The sequence below is a fragment of the Thunnus albacares genome, chromosome 9 (genome assembly GCF_914725855.1).
Source record: "Thunnus albacares chromosome 9, fThuAlb1.1, whole genome shotgun sequence".
NCBI classification, from domain to species: Eukaryota; Metazoa; Chordata; class Actinopteri; order Scombriformes; family Scombridae; genus Thunnus; species Thunnus albacares.
Genome location: NC_058114.1, coordinates 18,399,853 through 18,422,997, shown reverse-complemented (window position 1 = coordinate 18,422,997; position 23,145 = coordinate 18,399,853). Strand labels below are relative to the sequence as shown.

Below are 23,145 nucleotides of genomic sequence, written 5' to 3'. Positions count from 1 at the left end.
GCATATGGGGACTGTCTCTCTATCTTACATATTAATTATTATTACTTATTTAATGGTATTTAATGCATATTACTCATTACTTATTGCACAAAGTAAATAATAACTTTCCTCCATAGAATGTATTAGACTGGACCTGAGTGGAGTCATATTATGAATAAGCTATCCCTGATCTTGACCTGATATAGTCATGGTCTTGGATACATGGACACAACTGTAGCCATGGAAGTAGCTAAGTCTATTGAACCACCTTACCTCTAACACTGAGTCTGCCTGAGGTCTGAATGCCGCTGGCCTGAAAAGAGAACAAGCCGGCGTCTCCCAAAGCCACCCTCTTCAGTATGAGGGAGTGTTTCTTCCCGTGCATGCTGATGCGACAGTTGGGCTTAGACTTGAGCTGCATCCCATCCCTGCTCCACACACCCTCGATGTAGGCCAAGTTGAGGGTCACCTCAAGGGAGCAGCTCTCACACTCAGACACCTCCACATCCTCCAAACCTTTCACCACCTGCAGACGGTTTTCTGGCACATGAAGACACACACAGCATTGGAGACTCAAAAACTTAAAACAAAATTGTAATTTGTAAAGCTGTATGTGAAAGAGGAACTTACTTGCAGCTGCTACTATTCCTCCAGGTTTATTGTCTCCCATGCCTCCTGCTCTTCTCTTGGTGTGATCAGGGAATCTTTGCTTTCTACCACAGTTATCACAGAAGGGCTACAACTATAATGTGATAAGAATATATATATATATATATATTAGATAATGTCTCTGGCTGAGAAGATAACTAATAATCTGTTTAATCACTCTTTTAAACCACCAGCATCCACCAACTCATTTACACTTCATTTTCACTTATTGGCATTCAACTGCAGAATTGCTTCAGGTACTCTGCAGATACTGTTTTGTAGATGAACTGTTGTAATATATGTACTGTATCTTTTCTGGGCACAAATACTTTTATTTTGCAAAACAGATTAATCTCAGGATAACAGTGATAGAAACTACCACTTCCAAAATGCTAACATGGGAACTAATAAAGCTTTTGGCCTATAAAAACTGATACACATGGCATCACTCTTATATGGTGGATCTCTATGATGGCATGCAAGTCCTCCTCACTAATGAAGAGCACAGTAATCTCTGTCACCTCACTTGGCTGAGCTCACCACCACCAATATAGACTCAGCTGTGATGCCACCTCCATCGGGCTGCATGCACTGAACTCAGAAAAAAAGGGAAGCTTTAAACAAAACAAACAAGAGTCCAAATGAGAACTGCCAATCACTGAACTGATTGATATGATATCTGAGATCATGAAACACCTTTCAGAGCCTGGCATCTTCCACTACTATTAGGACCATGAGGTTTTTATATGTACTCCCAAACAGGGTCATTCTATCATGTTACCAACCAGTTGATATTGTATATCATTGTGCGTCATAGTGCAACGCTGAATTTGCAAACAATTAGCTAGATAACCTCTAAAGGCCTAATGTGTTATAAGACCAATGACATATTTTCCAAAAGAGTCTTTAGAATTATTATTATTATTTCCATAATGTAATGGAAATCACACAAAAAAACCTTTGCAAGGAGTTGTGTTAACTCAAGAAACTTAGAGTGAAATACAGTTCACAACCATTATGACTTTTATAAAACTTACAAATCTTAATACAACTGTAAAGTGTGATTTAACTGGTTTTCCATTAAAATTCAATACCATCCCTGTTTTGTTCTATCAAAGTATGCAAACAAATAAAACAATGACTAGAAATGTTACACAGGAACATACCAGATCACCTGCAGTGATGTACCTACCTTCAACTTCGACAGATGTTTTCTAGAAAGAATCCTGCATCCTTGCATACTCTTGTGTTGCACTGATGACAAAAAACAAACACCTTCACCTGGAAAAAGAGCCAGATGACACATCCACCATGGCAACAGATCCAAGTCTTGTCTTGTTTCTTACAAAGCCTTAAAGATTAACAACAAATGTTTAGCCACAGGAAAGCATGCCCAGGTTTGCAAGCTGCGTCCCAGTCCCCAAAGCAGACAGCCTATAGCACTTTCTCTTTTTTTCCTGCTTTGATGGAGAGTACTGCTGAACAGCTGACATATCTCTCCCCACATACTAACCTCCAAAATAGCCTTCTGTCAGTATGAGGGCAAAGATAGCTCTGGCTTCAACGGTGTGAGGCAACTCATGTCCAGCATCAGTGGAACCATTAAAATCAATCAAAATGTATACAACATGCTTAGTTTAAATGATTTTCTAGTGTGTATGAATGAGTGAAAGTTTAAGTTACCTTCATGTGGCATGAGTGCATAACTTTTTGTGTCTACTCATAAATGTATTGTTTTAGACTTACTGTCATTAAGCTCTCACAAAATCAAGTTTCCTACTGTTTTTACCAGGCTGCTTGCGCTTAGACCTAATATTTCTTCCGCCAAAATGACCGGTCCAAGACAGTAGTAGAGCAATCCGCACAGTATAGGGCTGACACTCACATGCTCTTTACAATACTGACCCATATCCGTCAGTGTCCTAAACCTCAGGTTTGAGAGATCAAAGTCAGTGGAACTCCGCGGGGGGTTTCCACCACTGCCATAGTTGAAAGGTTAAAAAAGATTAAGCAATAATAAGCTCCCATTTCACTGGGACATCATTAGGGAGTCCACACGTGAACTTACACATGGTCCTGTCCTTACACATGCAACTGCACATAGACACACATATTCTCTCTCAAATAACACCTGATCTGCATTTATTTGTGAGGTCATTTACCCATATTTGAGTAAGTGATAAGGTGGTGTTATCACTGTATGATGTCCAAGCTCTCCAAGCTAATAGGAGCTCAAAGGATATCAGACTAAAAAACTCAGAAAACATCCAAAGTAACCGATGCAGCAATGCAATCTAGATTTTAAATGCACATAGATGGTTAATAGCTGCTCCGACTCCTCTATACATACAGGTGTTTGATAGCATTGCAACTAGGTTTAAATTTGTGGGGTTCCCTCATCTAGACCTCCAGACAGAACAAAACCAGCACAACGCGGCATTGTGTTCGCCTCTGCTTGATGGACAGTTCCATGTGGTACTGAGCGCTCCTAAGTCCAGTGAAACTCTATCGACAGGATAATCTCTGTGCAGTCCTGTTGTGGCACAAAAAACAACTTGTCGTCACTGAGAGAGGAATGGTGGCCTACACTAGCAAACCAATCTGCCAGTTTTCAGAGTCCCACTAGCCCATTTATCACAAAGCTTTAAACATTTTTTCTTGTAAATGTCAGTGAGAAGTGGATAGGGTAAGGGGTTAGGGGTCTTTTTGGTATCCTCAACATAACATTTTGTATTTGGATTGTATTGGATTCAGTTTGGGGTATTTGTGATGCTAGTTTCTAAACAGAGTGTTAAATCCCATGACAGTTGAATTCATTCATATCTAAGAAAAGGCCCAAAATCATGTTCCAGGATAGAGTACTTGGTCAAAAGATCAACCTGACATCTTGAAATGTGGGCCTAAACGTGTGTAGCATCGTAGTGATGGTGCACATAGGCTAAAAATAGCGTAATGCTAAAGGAACCAAGGCAATGTGAGGATGTGATGAGTGAATTTAGAACTTGACAAAACAGCTGAACACTCCACCTAAGCCTCTGTATCCCTGTTTGGAAACACTCCCCCTGTGTGTCACATTTCCTCTCGTCCAGACTCTCCAGACCTGCAAGTGGTCATAATAAAGTATAGGAATATCCAACACACACATGTATATTCAATCCAAAAACATGTGCTTAATCAAGTCTGATGTAGTTTCACTATGAGTCCAGACCAGTTGACTGGAAAAGTAATTTCATCCAGGTCATAGTTCACAACCATGTGTCATACCCAGGCAGCCATAATCATGCCCACAGTTTGATTATGGTGTCCTGGGAAGGACATTATGTGCCCTTGACTGAAGCAAATGAAACAGACAGTCTTGGCATGTCTAATTACAGCATGGCCTTGAGCATGATAACTATAGCCATAGTAGTAGTATATCTACCAGAGCCAGGCCACTGAATTCATTGCATATTTATATATATATATATATATGTGTGTGTGTGTGTGTGTGTGTGTGTGTGTGTGTTTGGCTGGCTGCATACAAGTGACCGTAATTGTTATAGAGGCAAATATTTCAACAAGGATTAGACACCTAATAGTTTGACCCTTAACAGACACAAGCAGGTTTAAATCATCACATAAGGCATAACATGGGAATTGAACACAATTCCAGCACTTGACTAGTGATTAGTGATAAGAGCAGAAATAGAACGACTATTTATGTTGTATCTTTTGAAAAAATGATCTCATGCCCTACTTTGAAAAACTGTTAATATGATGGTCACAAGACAGAAGTTAGCACCCTCTCTTATAGATTGTCCAAAGTCCTCTTAGCATTGTGGGAATTGTGATATTCTGTCTCCTTCAACCAACATTTACCAACAAGACCAAGAAGCTTTCATCATATTCTTTATCATATCATCTACCATCACAACACTACAGCGGGCATTTCATTGCATCCTCAAATAAGTACACCCCTGCTCTCTTGTGGTTTGAAAAATGCAAAACCTACTACAGTAACTGGAAGCCCCAATTAACTAGCAGCAAAACAACACAATAAAAACAATATAAGAACTTTTTTTATTTTTATTTTGTAAGAACAAAAAATGACTGTTAACAGGCAAATTTACATACAAGCTTCAATAAATGTTTAACTACATTCAGTTGTGATAACAAGATGACTAATTCATTTTTTCCCTTTCTTCTTTGAATCTTTGTCTTTAACTGCTGCCTCCTCCTCTTCCTTTCCTGTGGCAGCCTTAATCCGCTTTTTTCCCAAGGGGGTCTTTGCATACCAATTCTGGTGACAAAAAATACAAAATCAACAATCAAAGCATACTGTATAAAAAATATGATCATAATATTAAGGCTAATTCACAATAAATTAGCCACAATCATGAAAATGTACTGAAAACTTAAATAAGACATATCCACTGTACTTTAAGGGCCTCTTCCTCTTCCTGAAACACAGGGTCGATCTTGGCTAATGGGACAACAAACTCAGCAGCCGTCAGTGGTCTGTTTGCCTGCTGCAGGATGCGACGCTTGGTAATAACACTCTGGATGACCTTGACCATGTGACCTGGGGTGTAGCCATCAGAGATTTTTGCCAGGGAGCTGAGGTCCAAGGCCCTGGTTACCTCACCTCCCTGCTTTTTTATTAGCTGCTTCCACAAGACTGAAAGCAAACACAGTAGTCGAAGGTCATTTTTCATACCAACTTGATATAAATATCATAATCATAATATTAAAAACTAAAATTAGTTTCACAATGTGTCTAATCTTACTGTATCTTGAGCCGTAGTCAGGTCTCGGGATGAGGATGATTTTGCTGTACATTTTACACAGTGACTTGATGTCAGCACTTAGGGGGTCTTTAGTTGTTCCTATTATAAGAACGCGGTCCTCCCCTTTGATCAACTTGAGAGACTTGGGTAAATCTTTCTTCAAGCGTTTGGGATCTAACTGTGTACAAATGTAAAATGTTTTCACTTGAACAATGTGAATAGATGAATTCAAATTCTTTACATTTATACAACATGATAATGAAGCTCAGTTTTTATCTTGCTCAGGAATACCTCTTTCTCTTCCTTGGGAACCTTCTTGTAGAACATTTTCTCTGCGTCTTCAATCCATATTACTGAAGGTTGCAGCAGTCTTGCAATCTGTTCAAAGATGATTACGAAAGTACTCCATTTTTACTTTCTGGCCAAAATACCTGTCAGAGGTACTTCCAAGAAACTGTGATGATGCGTCAATATCAACAAGATAAATTAAACTTAATCAGTAGTGCTATAAAGCTACGGAATGGCAACATAATGTACACTGCCCTATAGACCACATACCACAGGGCAAGAATATGCACTCTTTGCATTTTTGGGGGTATTTGACTTACAGTATGTAGTCATAAGATCTCTAATGAGGTTTAACGTTGTGCTTATAGGTTGGATTTTGTAGATTAAGACTTCAAAGCAAAAAAGTGACTCCTATATGGTTATATATGAATATGGTTTGACACAAGTTATTCAAAGAACTTTAGCAAAACAACTATGACTATTATGGTATCTTTTAAATACCAATGTTTTACCTTAAAGACCATGTGAAGCATCATCGCAAGGCCACTCTTGCCTGGATACTTTCCAGCCGTGTTCAGAGGAGACAGATCAAACAGGTTGGCGCCTATCTCCTGGCAGATTGCATGGATCAACATCTTCTTACCTACACCCGCCGGCCCCACCAGCAGGATGGCCTTTATCAGGGGAGCCTTCTCATGTAGCACTTGAGAGCCTTCAAACAACACACATCTTACTATATATTAAAACAACAAAGAATTTGTTTTAGTTGTGTTTTGAATGTTATGAATTGAATCACTTTCATACCTAATGGTAAAACTGCGTACAGAGATAAGACCTGCCGCACATCTGACAATGATGGCATTGGTTCAATGTCATTTTGCCTCAGTGTGGTCCCAAGGTAGCTAAAGTCACCTAGGAATAAAAGGAAAGAGCCATTAGACCAGTAGTTAGTATTTTTCACTGCAAATATTTGGGAAAACTGCAACACAGGACTTTAAAATCTGCATCCTGCCCATGTTGATTATACTGTATATTGCACCTATAAGAAATTGTTCATGATGATCATCGTGCTTTGGCAATCATTAACCAGAAGAGGGCAGCACATCACTAGTAAATCATTACTAGATGCCTTGACAGCTACAAAGTGCTCAATTCTCAAGTTCTGTTATATGTGTACACTTCAACTGCAATCAAAACAAAAGCTTACACACAGTCATGATAATAATAAGACAAAGAGTTCTGAAGGATGGCACACCAGTCTGCAAAAATAAAATGAAATATCTTACCCAAGTAATCCTGCAGCCTAACATTATTTGCCTGTTTCAACAAGCCCTGTTCCACCAGCTCCTGACACAGAGACTCAAGAGTCCTAGTAGACATGAATAAATGATGAAATTGTGTTCTCTTCATACAATTCAATTCTGTACTGAAAAAAATCCACTTCATAAGTACAGATTCTGTGACCTCACCTATCAGCTGTCAAATCTTTCTCCTTTTTCTTCTTCTTCCCACTCTTAGATCCTTTCTTTTTCTGTCAAGTAAAAGGACACAGTTCAAGGTAATTAATGCAAACTGTGACCAAAACCCCCAGGCATTATATATGAACATGTGTATATTTTTTACTTGTCTTTTACTTTAATACCTTGGCATTTCCTTTGGTTTTACCACCCTTGTCTTTATCCACAGCTAGCTTCCATTCGGCCAGCTCTTGTCTCATCTGCTCATCCACCTGAGAAAGGCAAAACAGACCAGCGACTTCAACTGCAGGTGGTGCTGTCAGCAGTTTTAAACACTAGTGACATTGAATTAAGACATTGAACTGTTAAAATTGCAGCATCACTGTCCACTTTTCTGTTAGTTTGGTTGTTAAATTAATAATGTGAGTTGTAAATATGCAATGCTTATAAAATGTTTTCTATTCTGTAGCAATCACCTGTACTCGAATCTCTGCCTCAATGACGCTCCTCTTTTCTTCCTTGATCAGCTCCACCTCATGCCTCTGACAGAAATTTCTGGACTCATTGCGGTTTTGCCAAAAATCTGAGGATGACAAACATTCAGATCATGCTTTACTGTGAAGGAGTAAATACTGTTTTACTATTTTGAACTGAATACAAATGTTTACTGTATTCCTTATTTTCAGCCTGTCAGGATGTTACAGGTGTTGTTTTGTATAAATCAGTTCTACTATAAACTGACTGTTAACCACTGAATACTTTGACCGTTTTAAATTTAAACGTACCTCGAAAGATTTTGTTTCCCACTTCCAAGTCTGACAGAAAAGCCGAAGGCAGCATCTTCAGCCCCGCCTCCTCTTCCTGTGGTTCAGAACACATTTATAGTGGTTTATTTAATGTATAGCTGACAAGGATTGGTTTGAATAAGTGCAATTCAATTTATTCTATTATATGTTCATCCATTTAAAATAGGCTGATATGACCAAAATTTACTGAATGTAATATTAAATTAAAATTTAATACAGCTGTGAGCCCTTACCTCCTCATCATCCTTCCCCTTGTCCTGCTTCCCCTTTTCTTTCTTCTCCTCCTTCCCTTTTGGTTTGTTGTTGGCATCCTCCTCTTCCTTTGCAGCTATTTCTTCCATTAACTACAAAAAATGCATTCTGAACTTAATTCACACTTTATGAACCACTATAAAAGTATCCAATGAATCATGATTTTTATTGAGGCTGTATTTTACCTGCTGAGGGCTCTTTTCAGCAAAAATAAGAGCTGAGCCTCCATCCTCATCATCTGGGTAGTCTGGGAATGACCCGGTAGTATCACTATAAAACAAAAAAAAACAAAAGAGGAAAAAGGTGGACACTTGACTGATTTTACTAAATGTGTAAATGTTCCACTGATACAACAAAAGTCTTAACAAACCCCTCTGTGCCATCTTACCGGCATTCAATGAACCACTGTCGGATTTGTTCTTTCATGGTCTTGCTCATGTCATGACCCTCCACATCTCGTAGTTGGTTTGTGACTGCAACTACAGACTTTAGGTAGTCTTCTTCATGCTCTTCCTGTTTAGTTCGTGTGCAAGCTTCAATGCCTTGGGTGGTGATTTCTGCAGGACATGGCACTCGGTATTTTGGATCCATGGCCTGACATGGAAGATACCAAAATATACTGTGTAGGTTAAAAAGCTCTGTCTTTTGCAGGGTCTCAGAAAGAAAGAACAATGAAGAAATCGGAAATCAAAGGTTTAAAGGGAAAAAGTCACTTGAGCAACTGGTTTTCTACTTCATATTGAAGTGGAATAAGGAAACATCGCAATACAGTGATATAGTTGATCGTTTTTTTAAAAAGTTTAAAAAATACCAGTACATCTGTCTTGACTCAAGCTAGACAAAGGATGACATAATGTCTTGAAGTATACACAATATTCAGCTTTCAGACTGTTTTCATTAGAAGTACTGGTTGCTTTGTAAAATGTTATGAATATTTTTTTTTACAGTTTAAGACAATGAGCATTTCACTCACCATTCCAAGAAAAATCATCTCTTCAGCTCGAGCAATCTTTGCTCTCTTCCTCTGTATGTAGCCCCTCCACACCTGCAAATCACATTCCACCAACATTTTCAGCATGAAAGAAGAAGATGAAGAGGTGTGTATTATGTTAATAACAGAGCACCTTCTGAATGCAGACTGCAGCCAACTCAATGCCAGCTGTCCCTGGGTCCTTGGTCCTATACATCCTGTTCATATTTCTGCTCTCTTCATTCAACTTTGCCCTCAGGCGTCCTTGGCGGGCCCTCTCCACCACTTGTATGATCTTAATGGCCTGCTCTTGACTCATATTATTGACCATTACAGGCTGTAGGGGCCAGAATAAAGAGGTAAAACTGTTAGGCTATTTCTGTTTCCCAATTAAAGCCCATATGTGTATAAATTTTATTCTGATGACATTGTAAAAAAAAAAAAGAAAAGAAAAGGAAACCATACACAAAATTAAAAAATGAAGAAAGAAAATTTAAAGTCCTACACATAAGGGATTTAACTAAGCTTTAGCTAGTTTTCAACTCACCTCTCTTTCAGTAACCTCCGCCATTTGAAGGATATTTGTCAGCATTGTCTTTCGTTCTTGGAGTTCTTTGTTGCGTTCACTGACAAAATAGCGAGGGATCGGGATCTCAAGGTCTGCCTAGAGTGACAACAAAGAAAACAGCTGTTGAGTTAGGCTATGTTACTATGAAGAGCCATCTCTGATTAAGCCAATGCCTGGCATAGATAAATTAATGTAATTTTGTTCAGGTAATCTCACAAATCCAATTTAATCACACTTGCTCTTATAAATGAAACTAACAGGTGTGAGCTTCAAGTCTTGAAGGACATCATCCATGTAGTGATACTCTGAAAACTCTTTTTCCACCATTTCATTCTTCAGCTCTAACACCCTCCCTATCACAGCATCCAGAATCGCCCGAATGACTCGTCTCTTCTGAGGGTGGACCACCTGGTCATAGATCTTCTCCAGCTGTCGGAAGATTTGGATGTAGCGCACATAAAGCATAGCCAGACGCTGGAAGAACACTACCCTGTCCTTCTCTGGGCGTGGTGGCTCAGGAGGCAGTTCTTCAGTTAGTAGACGACTCAGCTCTAACTGGGCATCTGCCCACAGCTGGTTGTATGTCCTGGAACAGTGTAAAAATCTGATGAGGTGAGGGCAAGGCTGAGAAAAAATGTCATAGTTTATTAAGCCATACCTTATTTAAGGAACAATTTATCAAAAACAAGGACAAGATGAAAATACAATTGTTTTGTTCCTCCGTGTTTTTTTGGTGTGGTAGCCTAATTGGAAAATTTGTTTCATAAAAGATCATCTGTCACAAAAGCTAAGAGTAACAAAGATAGGAATTTGAAGGGCAAACACAACACTAATTTAGCCAGCAGGAGTCTCATTTGCAAACAGTCATTGGAGAGCCTTTATCAACCTTGCAGAAGCAGCAATAAGGGAGTTGATAACACTTGCTTTAAGCTTTACTTTAATATTGCCAGGGTTGTCTGTAGACAACTCTACAGAACTGTCTGCTCGATTAAATTTGACAAGCTAACGTTAAACTAATGAAGTTAAGCTAACGTTAGCTGCTGGCTAAACAGCACTAAGGAAGGAAGTTTACCTTTGCGACATGTCTGTCCGGCAGAGAGAAACAAAGGTGTTTTAAGCGCTTCCTATCCAAACAAGTCACATATTCTCAAGTTAAACTATCGTTAGTTAAAGTGTATCTAACGTGAGGTGAGCTCTCCCAAGTTGACATAGAGGTTGACCCGTCTCCATAGTAACAGTCATTCCGGAAGTTACTCACCTACTTTTAAATTCACTTTCCTGAAATAATAATAATACATAACGTTTTGATTTTTAATTATTTAGGCCTATACTTTTCAATAGAAATCAGTAATGCACCTGAAAATGTGCACTATTGGTAATAATAGGCCTAGAGCTTTTTTAAACCACATCACCGTTTTGCGCAACAAGTGAGACACCGCTAGATGACGTCATTCATTTGGACTCACTTTGGACACTTTTAACTATGAAGATGGTCAGTAAAGATGCTTTTTTTTTCTTATAATATATATACATACAAAGTGCAAAATGCGGTTTATAGCTCCCAGTGCCCGTCTACATCTCGACAGATATAAAGGGGGCGTGGCCAATTAAATTCCCACTAAGGGAAAGATGAAAATATGAACCAATCTTGAATCAGACTTATTGCGTAACTAATTATGACACTCATTTACATTACACTGCAACTACTGTTTGTGTGACTTCATATGGGGGCTCATATTTAAAACAGTGCGCCAGCAGTCCACTAACTTTTTCCACTCTTTTTCAAATACATTTTCAAAGATACTCTCGAATTTCATAAGTTTTAAAAGCTGGATCAGAATTATAGACTTTTATTCAATAAGGCTGGAACACAGCCGGATGGCTGCTCCTGGAGGCGCATTCTCTGCAGCGCTTAGGCGGTCACAAGACTTGGACATCGGTGAACAAAAACATCGACACGCTGACAGGTCAGCTAGAAGCTTACAGGCCCACAGATTCGTCTCTTCTCTGCATCCAACATCCAACAAGTTGCTCCATTTGGGAAAACTGCTGTTTGCGCGCTGCCGCGCCACGGTCTTGGTCGTTCATTTCTTCAATGGAAATTTCAGTGGGTCTCTTTTTTAGATGTTAAACAGTTACTCTGTCTTGAAAAGGGAGATTTTTCTTTGGTGTTGACTTGTCCTGTAAAACTACAACTAATGATGTTTTGGTGCGTAAAGGAGGGGCGCGTGCCAAAGTGAGCGAATGCCACTGGAAGAAATTGCACCAAAGATGTCAACATTGCTTTACCACCCACTCGAAATCGATTGTATTACCTTCAAGAAGGTGGCTCCTCGTATAAATAGGGACGCATTATTTCAAGAAAGACGGTGGTGAGCACAATCTGCTGGCTGTTCTCTCTCTCCTATCGGAACGCAGACAACGCCTGGAAGAATTTGCTGAAGACAACTGTGTCCACTCTACGGGACATAAGCATCTTTAACTCCTTAACTAGTAAGTGTAAAGTTTGATTAACTACATTTGTTTTCCTTTGTGATTCACTAGGAAACATGCGCGTTTGCTTAAAGTGGACCGCACCACAACATTTCTGGTAATTTATTCCTCTGTTAGAGTCTATGTATGTTACCCCTGACATGGATTTTGTTGAGTAATTTTAAGGGATGTGAATAATTTCTAATGGCAAGCAATGCTGATATATCTGTCGAGGTTAGGTATAATGCAAAGTGCACAGCTGTCTTTCTTTCTTAGAAATAATTGATTGACTTAATATAAAACATGTAACCTCTGTGTAACACAATTTATTTGCTTATGTTTTCAGACAAGTGAAGTCATGCAGGTGGAGAGGAAATGGCACATACTGTTGACTATCTTCTTTCTGCTCATCACCTCGGGCCAGTGCATGGACAGCAAGGAGGTCAAGCAGAAAGAGAGAAGGACCCTGTTGGATCTAATCTTACAGGTTATCAAAGACAGCCAGCAACAGGACAAACCCGTTTCCAGGCGCTGTAGCAGTGGACTCTTCACTTCAGCACAAGACATGAAGTTCTCCTCCCGTGAAAAGCCTTTCTATGTTCCTAGGCTGGATAACAGTAGACTCATAGGTAAGCTGATAAGATTTATTTTTAGGTCCTGATGATGAAAGCATAATCCCCATTTTACCATGGGAGACAGCTGTCATAGGTCTGGTCTGTGCTGTACAACTTATTTAGGAGCTTTATTCAGTTGGACTGAATGGAAGTTAATTTATGCATCTTGTTAATTCAAGAAATATGGAAAGTAAAATGCTCATCCATAATGATATTTGGCAAGTATACGCTTAAAACACTCAGCGTCCAGATTTCTATGTCCAACTCCATTTAAAGTGGTTACATAATGGATGTAATGCAGATATGCTCATGTAGGACAAAGAGGTTGTGTTTACCACACTTGGTTTTCTCTCATCGCTAAGATACCAGTTTCTCCCAGTTTGCCCACTTTGCACCACTTGTCACTGACATATCACTTCCTCATTCAAACTGTGATTGACTGACGGACGGAGAGGTGGATAGGTGCTATGAATTCATGTAGGAGGAGCATCGTCGGGCCAAACTTGTGAATGATTCATTCAGGATGAGTCATTGTGGAATCTTAAACATGAATGATGACCACCTCACTCACACAAAAACACACTATGACGTCCCAGAAAGCATCTCTGTAAGAAAAATCCGACGCAGCAGAGAAACTGCTTGTCTTTTGTCATTTTCATGTAACAAACAGCGCTGCATCACAGTCACTGTTACTCAAACATTCCTTTTGACTTTATTATGAAATGATGAGACTATATTAGGAGACTCCATACAGATAATGCAGTTACTTTATCTGTACAGCCCTAGGCATATTGCCAATTTTAGATTCTAAATCTTTTATAAAGAAATCAACATTCAATGAAGTAAGTTGTTGTTTTGAGATATCTGAGGTCTCTGACAAGTGAGAATGTGCTTGGTTCTGCTTTGCCTTTATTGACTTAAATAAAGTAATATGTGCAAACTGGAATTTAGCCATTTAAGAAAATCTTTGACACATATCTCTTCAATTATCTGAAGATCCAAGCCATAATGTTTGCCTAAGTCAGAGTAAAATGAAGAAAACGTATCAAGAAAATCCTTTTTATCTATGGTAACTGTTTTTATTGCTGCAATAGACAAAGTTAACATTGACCATAGTCTAGGATTATGCCTTTATTGGTATGTACAATGGGAGTTTATTAAGTGCCGAGTGAACATAATGTGTTGTTTATTTTCAGATTCTCTCTCCCATCACTATCAATTAGATCATGTTTCAAAGATGTTGCACAGACATCACACAGCTCAGAGTCTCAGCCCCAGCTTATGCAATTGGAAAAGTACCTTTCTCAGACCACTGACTGGATGGAATTTATCTTTTGAGGTTATTAAAAGCAGCATATTAGCAACTGGTGCGTGTGACACTACCAAAGATCCATGGTCACGCAAGGATAGACGTTTTTAACACAACGAGGAGGAAGGAGAAACATCTGTAAACCCCAGTGATGTATTCACCCTATAGTTGTCCCTGTGTGTTTCCTCAAAAGCCACGGCTGTGTCATCAAAATGACAGCTATGGTAAGACAGACGTAATGTAAGGGAACACATTTATTGTATAACTGGCTTTATCTGTTATGGTTTCTCTTTTTTTATGTATGGCCCAAGAAATAAGCTTTACACTGGCAGCTATTTTATCCTTGTTGACATGCATTTATTAATACCCAGGGAATTCACAGGCCTCAAACCACAGTGGCTTTGTGTAATCCTTGATGTCATTTTCAATCTTCACATCTGCGTTTTGTCTTGATGGCACAGTTGGCTCTTATGTTCCATAACTCTCTTTATAATCCTAAAATATAGAGGTGTGCTTATTCTTGTAATTAGTGTCAATCAAGCTGTTTTAATTCAATTTTTATTTTGTATGTTTGGACTTTAAAAGGCTTCCTGCACTAGCATACAAATTTACTAAATGGTTTTTCATTCTGCTACTACAATTACATGCTTTTACAGCATTACATGTTCCTGGGTCTGGGGGCTAACATAATGTTACCCCAGTGATTACTGGCATGGACTTATTCTGATGAGCATTAAACTACCATACAATAATCTCTTTATCTTGTTAGCTTGGCCAGTGTGTTAAAAGACACCTGTCTATTTGAACACTGAGTAGAAAGGGGGGTTCTTGTCTCCACAATATTCTGACACCAGATCTCCTTAAAGAATAATGTGAAGGTGTGGAAACATCATAGAAATACTAGATTTGCTGCACAGTTGTTAATGAGATTCAATGGATAATGTTAATTTAGAATAGTGTTAGCAGAAATTATGTTTGTATAAAATGAATGCAACAAATGCAGTAGAATTATCTTGATCCCTATAATCATGTATGATCTGAACTATGTGGATGGCTCTATGTCAGTCTGTTGGTCGATCCAACACTTTGGCCCAGTCTGAAATATTTCAACAAGTCTCAGATGAATTGCCATTAAATTTTGCACATATATTCATGAATCCTAATTACTTTGGTGATCCTCTGACCTTTCATCTAGTGCCACCATGAGGTTGACATTTGTGGTTTAGAGAAAATGTGAAACTATTGAATGGGTTGCCATGAAATTTGTAACAGACATTTGTGTTCCCTCATCTCAGAATGAATTATAATCACTTTGGTGCTCCTCTAGCACCATTTTTAATTTGTGCAATACTTTGGTTTATGACCAAATACCAGCAAAACTAATCATATTCCCATCAGCCTCAGCTGTGCCTTTTTAGCTGATTTTAGCCTGTTAACATGCTAAACTAAGATGGTGAAAATGGTAAACATCATACCTGCTTTGCATCAGCATGTTAGCTTTGCCATTGTGGGCATGTTACCATGCTGACATTAGCATTTAGCTCAAAGCACTTCTTTGCCTAAGTACAGCCTCACAGAGCTGCTAGCATGGCTGTAGAGTCTTGTTAAAGTGGAGAAGTTTGGTTATTTCTGCATCACAAAGTTTGATGCATGATAGATGCAGGGGAGGGTGACTGACGGCCATTTTCATCATCATTACTGTATAACTGTTGGCAAGTTTCATGCTTGACAAGCTAACAGTGATTTTCTTTTGCAGAAATTGTCCCTCGAGATGTAAACATGAAAGGCAAATTCATTCAGCATTTCACAGGTAAGAAAATTGCCATCAAAGACAACATCCTGAGTGCAAAGTTGCAGCCTTGATTACAGCTCACTGCTGTCTTTCCAGACATTGCAAAACTATTTGATCTGGCAAACAGATCTTTTCTAGCATAGTTGGCACTTTTCCCACTTTTGACTGTAAATTTATTGTGTTGCCCCGTTGAGAAAATCGTTTTCATCCCTGTAACATACAGTATGGTTAACTCATAGAAAGCTTCATGAACGCTGGCGTTGTTGTGGGTCAGGAGAGGGTTGTCTGGCTTAGCTGTAGAGCGATAGTGCAGAGAAACAGCACATGGTCTGAAGCCGACAGAATTAAGTTGAAGGCAGTGCGAGGTTAAGCTGATTATTTGTCTCAGAACCTATGAGTAGACTTCATTATTGGTGTGAAAATCTGGAAGCTTAAATGTTAGTGCAGAAACTCTTAGTGAGGTGATTATAATTGAAGACTCCATTCCACTGTTCACTAAGTCCAGTTGAACCCTGACTCCTAACCATGACTGTGGTAGTGCACTGTTCACTTTCACTTTGTGATGTGCCTCCTTTCTGACGATTACTTACAAAAACTCACTGTGGGCTTAGGCATTACTATACTACCTTATTGGATAAAGAGGAAATAATGAAGCTCTTGAAATACTTGTCATTTTGCCTGATGAGACCTTTTCTATTAAGCAGGACCAGTCAAGTTCTCGTCGGAATGCAGAACACATTTTCATAGACTTTATCACAACACAAGGGACTGCTCAAGACCAGCATGTATGTATGCATTTCTCCTGTCATTTTTCTCTTTTTATAATGTGCTCAATGTCTGATTCATTAGCCTCTTACTATGACTGATGTGCTCTTACACGGGAAAAAAAAAATTCCAAGAATTTAGATTATTTCAATTGAAAGATTTCTCTGTGCTGTTTTTATTTTTCGTTTGTTTTATTTTTTGTGCTCTCCTTGAAGTGGGCATCGAATAGTTAAAAAAAGGTTGACGTCGCATTCTTCACTACCAATCAGGATTTAGCAATACTTAAATCAAAATCTGATGGCAGTTGGCGAGTTGTTTGTCATTGCTGTCTACAAAATCTGATCAAACCACAGCCACACTGTCCTTATGAAACAGATTAGAGCTTTGAGTGTTAATATCTTAATAAATGATAACTACTATGTTTTTGCCCTCATCTTTAACTTTGAATGTAGAATATTTAGTCATTAGTATTCAAGGTTATAGAGAAATACTTCAAACCTATTTTTTAGGGGCTTCAAACTACCCTTATATCAAGGAAAATGCCTTTGATTTGCTGTTTAATGTTCTACACTATAAAATTTGTACATGGGCTGGTTTTAATGCTGTCCAGAATTTGACAGGCTGAAAACTTCTTCTAAATGGATCATCTCTGATTGTTCATTATATAGAACAATGGTTCCCAACCTTTTTGGCATATAACTCTTTAAAGTGAAGCAATGTGCACTTGACTCCTTGGCCTTGTAACATGTTACATATGTCTATGGTTTGCAAGCAGTTCAACCGAAGAGGAATATTTCCTTCTCAGAACAGTTTTTAGAATCACAAAGGTGTAAACCTATCTAGTATTTCAATAAAAAAAAAAGATTAAAGAAAAGTCTGAAAAGATAAACATAATTTGTGCAGCAGAATCCTTTTTAAAAAGGTTTGTTAATTAAATCATGACCCCCCAGATTTATCCTGCGACTCCTTGAAGGGCCCAGGTTGGGAACCACTGATAAAGAGGCAACTAGAGCCGTAACTTCACTTTGCAAATGGAGGAATCAATCCTTTCTTCTTGGATGTTTGCATTTGAGACTCAAGAAGATGACGTCAAGCAGGCATCAGAGAATAATTTCACTCATTACAGATGGATATCTGTTCAGCTACTTTTCCCATAATTGTACACAGAGTAAATCAGACAATGAAGCTCCTCTTTTTTTGCATTGCCTTTTGCATCACATATGCAGTCTAGTAAGCATCAAGACAGACTTAAAGCACTGAATAGATGACATGTTGTGATATACAGTTGTTAGTTTAGGCCAGACATGGAGACATATAGATGGCAACTGAGTCACAAACAGGAATCATTTGTCTGTCTGTTGGACTGAGATGACGCAGAGTATTGTTGAATGCAACATCTATGGTTCATTTCTCATGCTAATTTTACTGGTGGTGATATTGGAAAACATGATTGATTGAGTACTATAAATGCTATTTTGTTAAAGGAACATTACAACTTTAAATGGCCTGTCAGGAATTAACATATTGCAACACCTCTGACGTCAATACTGCCTCTTATGTCTTTTTTATTGGTATGAAAATAATTTTATTTGTTTTGTTTTTACTATGATTGATTGCATTATGTAAGGAGTAATATTTACTACATTCTGTGGTTAAAAGAGTGTCAGTACATGACTATTTTGAAAACACTGTTACATTTGCATGATTTTTAATGCATCAGAGTTCAAAACACCTGACCTGTATTAGAGTTTATAGCAGAATTTGAAACTTTTTTTTTTTATTTCATTGTTATGTTTCATTTGTTTTTAATTTCATTTGCTTCCAATTTTTAAGAATCCAGCTGTTTAGTGAGAGTCATTATGTTTTAGGGTTTTAATTGCAAAAACTGGAGGGTGGTATGATATCATCATATTAATGGCTATTTTTCTGTTGTCTTCTTTTTCCAGATTACAAAAGATGTGCAAGATTGCTAACAAGATTAGCAATGAGTCCACTCTGCATGCAATCGTAGATATTGCGTGTGAGTAGAAGGGATTTTGTCTTCGTGGGTGGGGTTCAGTCTGCTTTCCAAACATGATTACACTGATTCCATGTCACCATATGTCCAAGTAAAATGGTTAATTAAGATAGACATAGTCATTTTAAATGCATACATTTCTTTTTTACATTTTGTGTCTTAAGCATGGTGCGGAGGAATTTTTTTGTTGCTCTTGGTTAGGTTTATTCTAATTTGTGTCTGATGTGCAACTGAAGAAAACTGATGTTCACATAATGAGAAACGTATCTGTAGTGCATCTGTCCAACATTTGTATGCTTCAAGAACATAGTATTTCTTGGTCTTAGACACACTGAAACACTTTCCTGTCAGAGGGAGGTTCTTATGTATTTAACTTTAATATTTTTAAGGTCAGTCCTGGGTGGCTGAAGTTGCACACAATTACATTTCACCACAGGTAGGAGAGCAACGATGATAAAGAGAGAAACAGATTTCACACACTCATTTTCTGACATCATGATAACAACAATTATATTACAACATTTAACTTATTAAGTAAAGGAGACTGTGATGTGTGTTTTCAGGATTCTGCTTCAAGAACCATAAAGGGTAGGTTTAACAATTTTTCTTGTCTGTCTTAAAACAATATTCAAGTGCCCAAATGGGGCCAGTAAAAGATCCCTTCCTTATGCGCTTTCAATGTAAGTGATGGAAGACTAAATCCGCAGCCCTCCTTCTGTGCAACAATATATCTAAAAGTTTATCTTAAGCAAACATAAGGCTTCAGCTGTCCAAATTAGTCAATTCAAGTACACATTTTTTGACATCCAGTTTTTTTAGTGCCAAATTTCCTCTATTTGTTGCTATCCTTCCACCACACAAAGAGAGAATTTTATGCAAAAAAGACTGTAAATGCGACAGATATCCACTAACTCAGACTACTGAAGCCTCATATAAGCTTCAGATAATTTTTTACACTTTTAAATACATTCTTCCACAAAACAGGGACTGTGAATTTTGTCCCCCATCACTTAAGTATCTTTGCAGTATCTTCTAATGGTAAGTATGAACAGAATGAATCATTACAGCAAGCTTTCTGTGTTCATATGGGAACCTGACATGAAAAATTGTAAACCTATCCTTTAAAGGAGAACATCACAGATTCTTTAATCACTGGGAAGAACTTTAAATTGATAGGACTTACATATCCCTCCTGATGAATATGTTTCTTTTTTTTAAAAAAAAAAAAACCCTTATTTACTACTTGAGTAACCAGACAGATAACAGATAACAGAAGTACACTGAGTTTCAAATGAGGCTTGAAGTAATTACCAAACAGACGAACAGAGAAAGAAAAAAAACAGAGCACCAGTGTGAGAAAGTTAACAAAACAAAGAAAAGGAAAAAAAGAAAGAAAAGAAAAATATAACAAACAAGCAAAACAAACAGATTTGGTAACTTATGAGAAGTAAGAAATTATACTTTTACATGGTGAATGTAAAAGTAGACATCTAAGTGTGTGTACACATACACTTACACATATGTGGAGTACGCAACAATAAAACACAAAGTGAATCATTTCAATAAATCAGGAAGGAATGTTGAGAATGGAGACTTTTTCAGTCTGGGATGGTAGTAAATGATAGTTTATCAGCATATCCAAAAAATGGTCCCCATGCCTTCTTTAAACTAGCGGACGATCCTCTCAGTGTACACCTAATTTTTTCCATATTAACAAAGTAGAGGATATTTCTAATCCATAGTGATGGGTAGGTGGAGCGGGGGATTTCCACTTGACAAGAATCAGGCATCTGGTCAAAAGAGTTACAAAAGCTATAAAGTTCTTCATATGATTGTATATTGCAGGCGTGTATAAGGCAGAGACTGCAGATGGTTTGACAGAGACAGAAGTGAGATTGTATTGAATATTTCCAACCAAAAGTTATGCAGAGAGGGGCATGTCCAAAACATATGGATATGGGTAGCTGGAGATTGATGACCAGCTACCCCTGATCTCTCACAGACAGGATCAACATAAACATCATACATTCTTGACTTTCTAACCTTAGTTAAGCAATAGCAGCGAAGAACTTTACATTGAAGCAACCCGTGCCTAGCGGAGATGGAGGTGGAGTGAACCCACCGCAAACGTTCAACCCATACATCATCTGCAATTTAAATCATCCTCCCATAGCATTCTAATAGTGTGCAGTGAGAAAGGATTTATAGATAGATGAGACTATACAAAACAGAGATTATGCCCATCATAGTGGGTTGTGGGTTCAAAAAGGGATCGACACTAGTACCTGCTGGTAAATTAGGAAAACTAGGGTAAGCATTTCTAACAAAACTATGAATATGTTTCTTTTTATATTGTACACTAAGTAAGCTCAGTTTTCAGTCATTCACTGAAAATATGCCATATTAGAAATAGTTTGCATGGTGTCATAGTATCACTTTAAACACCATTTCAACTGTTATTGTATCTGCAAATTAAATTAGCTGCTGGCCTACTGTTATGCTATTGGTTGACTTGTAGTTGTTATTCATGAATGGGTGCACGTGCAATGTTAAGCCAGATGTGATGATCAGTTTTAATACAGCTCATATTCCTGGGACAGTCATAGATCAAAAGATACATTTGTTCTTTAATGATTTCATTATGTAAGTTTGTAAAAAACTACATTCCCTTGCAAAACTGCTCCAGGTTTAGAAAAAAAACCCACTCCCATTGCCATGTCATCCAACTGATTATTTTGTTCTTTCCCCATGAACAACAATCCTACAGAATTTTATAAACGTTATACATATCTTTAGGTGGATCTGAAATGAGAACACTTCATAATAAGTAATGCACAGTTTGAGGGCAAAATGAGAGAACTAGAACGCGATGGACAGGGTTGTTTTCTTATGAATCAGTTGTAATTGTCAGACACACTTTTAGATGCTTCTTACGCTAACCTTAAACACACCAAATCCAAACATAGCTACTTCCAAGACAAAGGAAAAAGTCAGACTATCGTCATTGGAGTAATTTTGGACATAGTCATAGTCAGCCCTTTGTTAAGGTGATCTTTGATGACAGCAGGTCTGATGCGTTCACTGCAGTCTAGTCCTAAAGCCTGTGCTCTCAGTGGATGCAATTACTGTAGGTCTAGCTGGTGAGTGATTGCTCCAAAGGAGTTCATCCACACAAGTGGCTATTTCAGTTCATTTTAGTTTTTCGTGGTATAGGAATTCTTGTGATTAGAAAATTGAAGAGGCTGACACATTCTCAGGTATTCAGTTTCTCAAGTGAATCAGATAATAAGATCCTGTCTGCACTGTTCTGAGAAATCTGACAAACGTATATCACAATTGGGGGGCTTTTGAAGGCGTATTAAGTGATTCATTATTTAATCATCCTAATAATTTCTGAATGAGCTTAGACATAACATCGAGGAATGCCAGTAATGGCAGGCCAGTAATGACCCTCTTTAGCTGACAACACGACTTCCTCAGAAAGGCTGAGATGTCAAGATGTGTCTTTGCAAATACTGGACAGAAGAAATGCAGCTTTTAGAGTGAACTGAACATGTTTAACTCTAATCAAGTTTTTTTTAAATTTCATTTCAGGTCCCAAAATAATGGAAGAGGGATCAATGTGTTGCCAAGGAAGTGCCTTCAAATCCACAGCAGTCATATGAACATTGTTGTGTTTATAGTGTTTCTATTTTTGTTGTTCTTGTTGTCATTACTGAAAATGCTGATGGACATTGTTGGTTGTTTTGAATGGATTTGCTTTTTATTTCAATGTACCTGTATATGTTTTTAAGGAGACATTAATTTAATATTAAATACACCTATTTATTGAAAGGGTATGTATATAATGTGTCACAATCATTCGAAATCTGATTATTTTGTTTATAAAAGTTCTATCTAATGGAGAGGAAGCTTTTTTTTCTTTCCCCTCCTTATATATGAATTCCTCTTCCACTAATATGCTGATATTATATTCTGAAACCGGCCCACCTTGGCCCAAGATTTGTCACCGTCCGTCATTGTCTTCATTTCATTTTATTTGGCACTTGAGTGATTGCTGACAATGAGAACATATGGAATGACAACAGTTGTGATAATGCACTGCAGTATTGAACAATAAAGAATATTGAAGCAGAGCACATTTTGCTATTATTGGAGATGAGTGGAATGAGGGCGAATGTAAAGACAGCTGGATCAGCCCTGTAGAGGCAGGTGATGTCATGGGTGTGACTGCAAATGAAGCTCATGGGAGTGGACTACTTATTATTGAAAAAATTTTAAGTGTGTGAGGTCTTTTGATGGCAACCCAACACTCATTTCAGTCTTTACAGTCTTTGGAGTCTTTGAAAAATGCACAGTTCTGTCTCAATTAAATTTGCAAAATAACAGTGAACAAAACTGGATTTGATTATGAACCTGCTGTAGTGGGAAAACTTTTTTCT

General features: G+C 38.0%; 3 protein-coding genes across 4 annotated transcripts in view; 1 reads left to right on the top strand and 2 right to left on the bottom strand.

Annotated features, from left to right (window-relative positions):
* obscna (obscurin, cytoskeletal calmodulin and titin-interacting RhoGEF a) overlaps positions 1-2,003 on the bottom strand; it is a 45,563-nt gene extending 43,560 nt beyond the window's left edge. Inside the window, exons 1-3 of the mRNA XM_044361776.1 lie at positions 1,820-2,003; positions 610-721; positions 253-519 (exon numbers count right to left, since the gene is read on the bottom strand). Of these exons, the coding sequence (XP_044217711.1) occupies positions 253-519; positions 610-649 (307 nt within the window). The 5' untranslated portion in view covers positions 650-721; positions 1,820-2,003. The remainder of the gene's footprint in view (positions 1-252; positions 520-609; positions 722-1,819) is intronic.
* A 2,674-nt stretch (positions 2,004-4,677) lies between these two features.
* Positions 4,678-11,091, bottom strand: zgc:153738 (uncharacterized protein LOC558115 homolog). Of its 2 annotated transcripts, none has more exons than XM_044362532.1 (19): positions 10,807-11,091; positions 10,143-10,320; positions 9,714-9,830; positions 9,321-9,503; positions 9,170-9,241; positions 8,585-8,790; positions 8,382-8,466; positions 8,178-8,288; positions 7,924-7,999; positions 7,615-7,721; positions 7,324-7,410; positions 7,151-7,212; positions 6,968-7,050; positions 6,486-6,593; positions 6,194-6,393; positions 5,685-5,771; positions 5,394-5,571; positions 5,046-5,284; positions 4,678-4,906 (listed from the first exon to the last, which is right to left on the bottom strand). In XM_044362532.1, the coding sequence occupies exons 1-19, from the start codon at positions 10,815-10,817 to the stop codon at positions 4,793-4,795; spliced, it is 2,304 nt and encodes a 767-aa protein (XP_044218467.1). In that variant the 5' UTR covers positions 10,818-11,091; the 3' UTR covers positions 4,678-4,792. The 2 variants fall into 2 exon arrangements, with proteins under 2 accessions (XP_044218467.1, XP_044218466.1); XM_044362531.1 differs by having other exon boundaries at positions 9,993-10,320; positions 10,807-11,090.
* Positions 11,092-11,381: 290 nt separating this feature from the next.
* alkal1 (ALK and LTK ligand 1) lies at positions 11,382-22,822 on the top strand. Its single transcript, XM_044362533.1, has 7 exons — positions 11,382-11,841; positions 11,954-12,227; positions 12,553-12,835; positions 15,886-15,939; positions 16,623-16,706; positions 18,633-18,706; positions 22,298-22,822. The coding sequence occupies exons 3-6, from the start codon at positions 12,565-12,567 to the stop codon at positions 18,695-18,697; spliced, it is 474 nt and encodes a 157-aa protein (XP_044218468.1). The 5' UTR covers positions 11,382-11,841; positions 11,954-12,227; positions 12,553-12,564; the 3' UTR covers positions 18,698-18,706; positions 22,298-22,822.
* Positions 22,823-23,145: the final 323 nt, after the last annotated feature.

Bases quoted from the DNA above. Each gene is read 5' to 3' on its own strand.
- zgc:153738 (XM_044362531.1), bottom strand. The intron at 7,411-7,614 runs GTGATTGCTACA...TGCCTTTCTCAG, and splicing joins AGGCAGAGATTCGAGTACAG to GTGGATGAGCAGATGAGACA. The intron at 4,907-5,045 runs GTACAGTGGATA...TTTTGTCACCAG, and splicing joins AAGAGGAAGAGGCCCTTAAA to AATTGGTATGCAAAGACCCC.
- alkal1 (XM_044362533.1), top strand. From the start codon at position 12,565: ATGCAGGTGGAGAGGAAATGGCACATACTGTTGACTATCTTCTTTCTG. The intron at 12,836-15,885 runs GTAAGCTGATAA...TTTCTTTTGCAG, and splicing joins GGATAACAGTAGACTCATAG to AAATTGTCCCTCGAGATGTA. The intron at 16,707-18,632 runs GTATGTATGCAT...TTCTTTTTCCAG, and splicing joins GGACTGCTCAAGACCAGCAT to ATTACAAAAGATGTGCAAGA.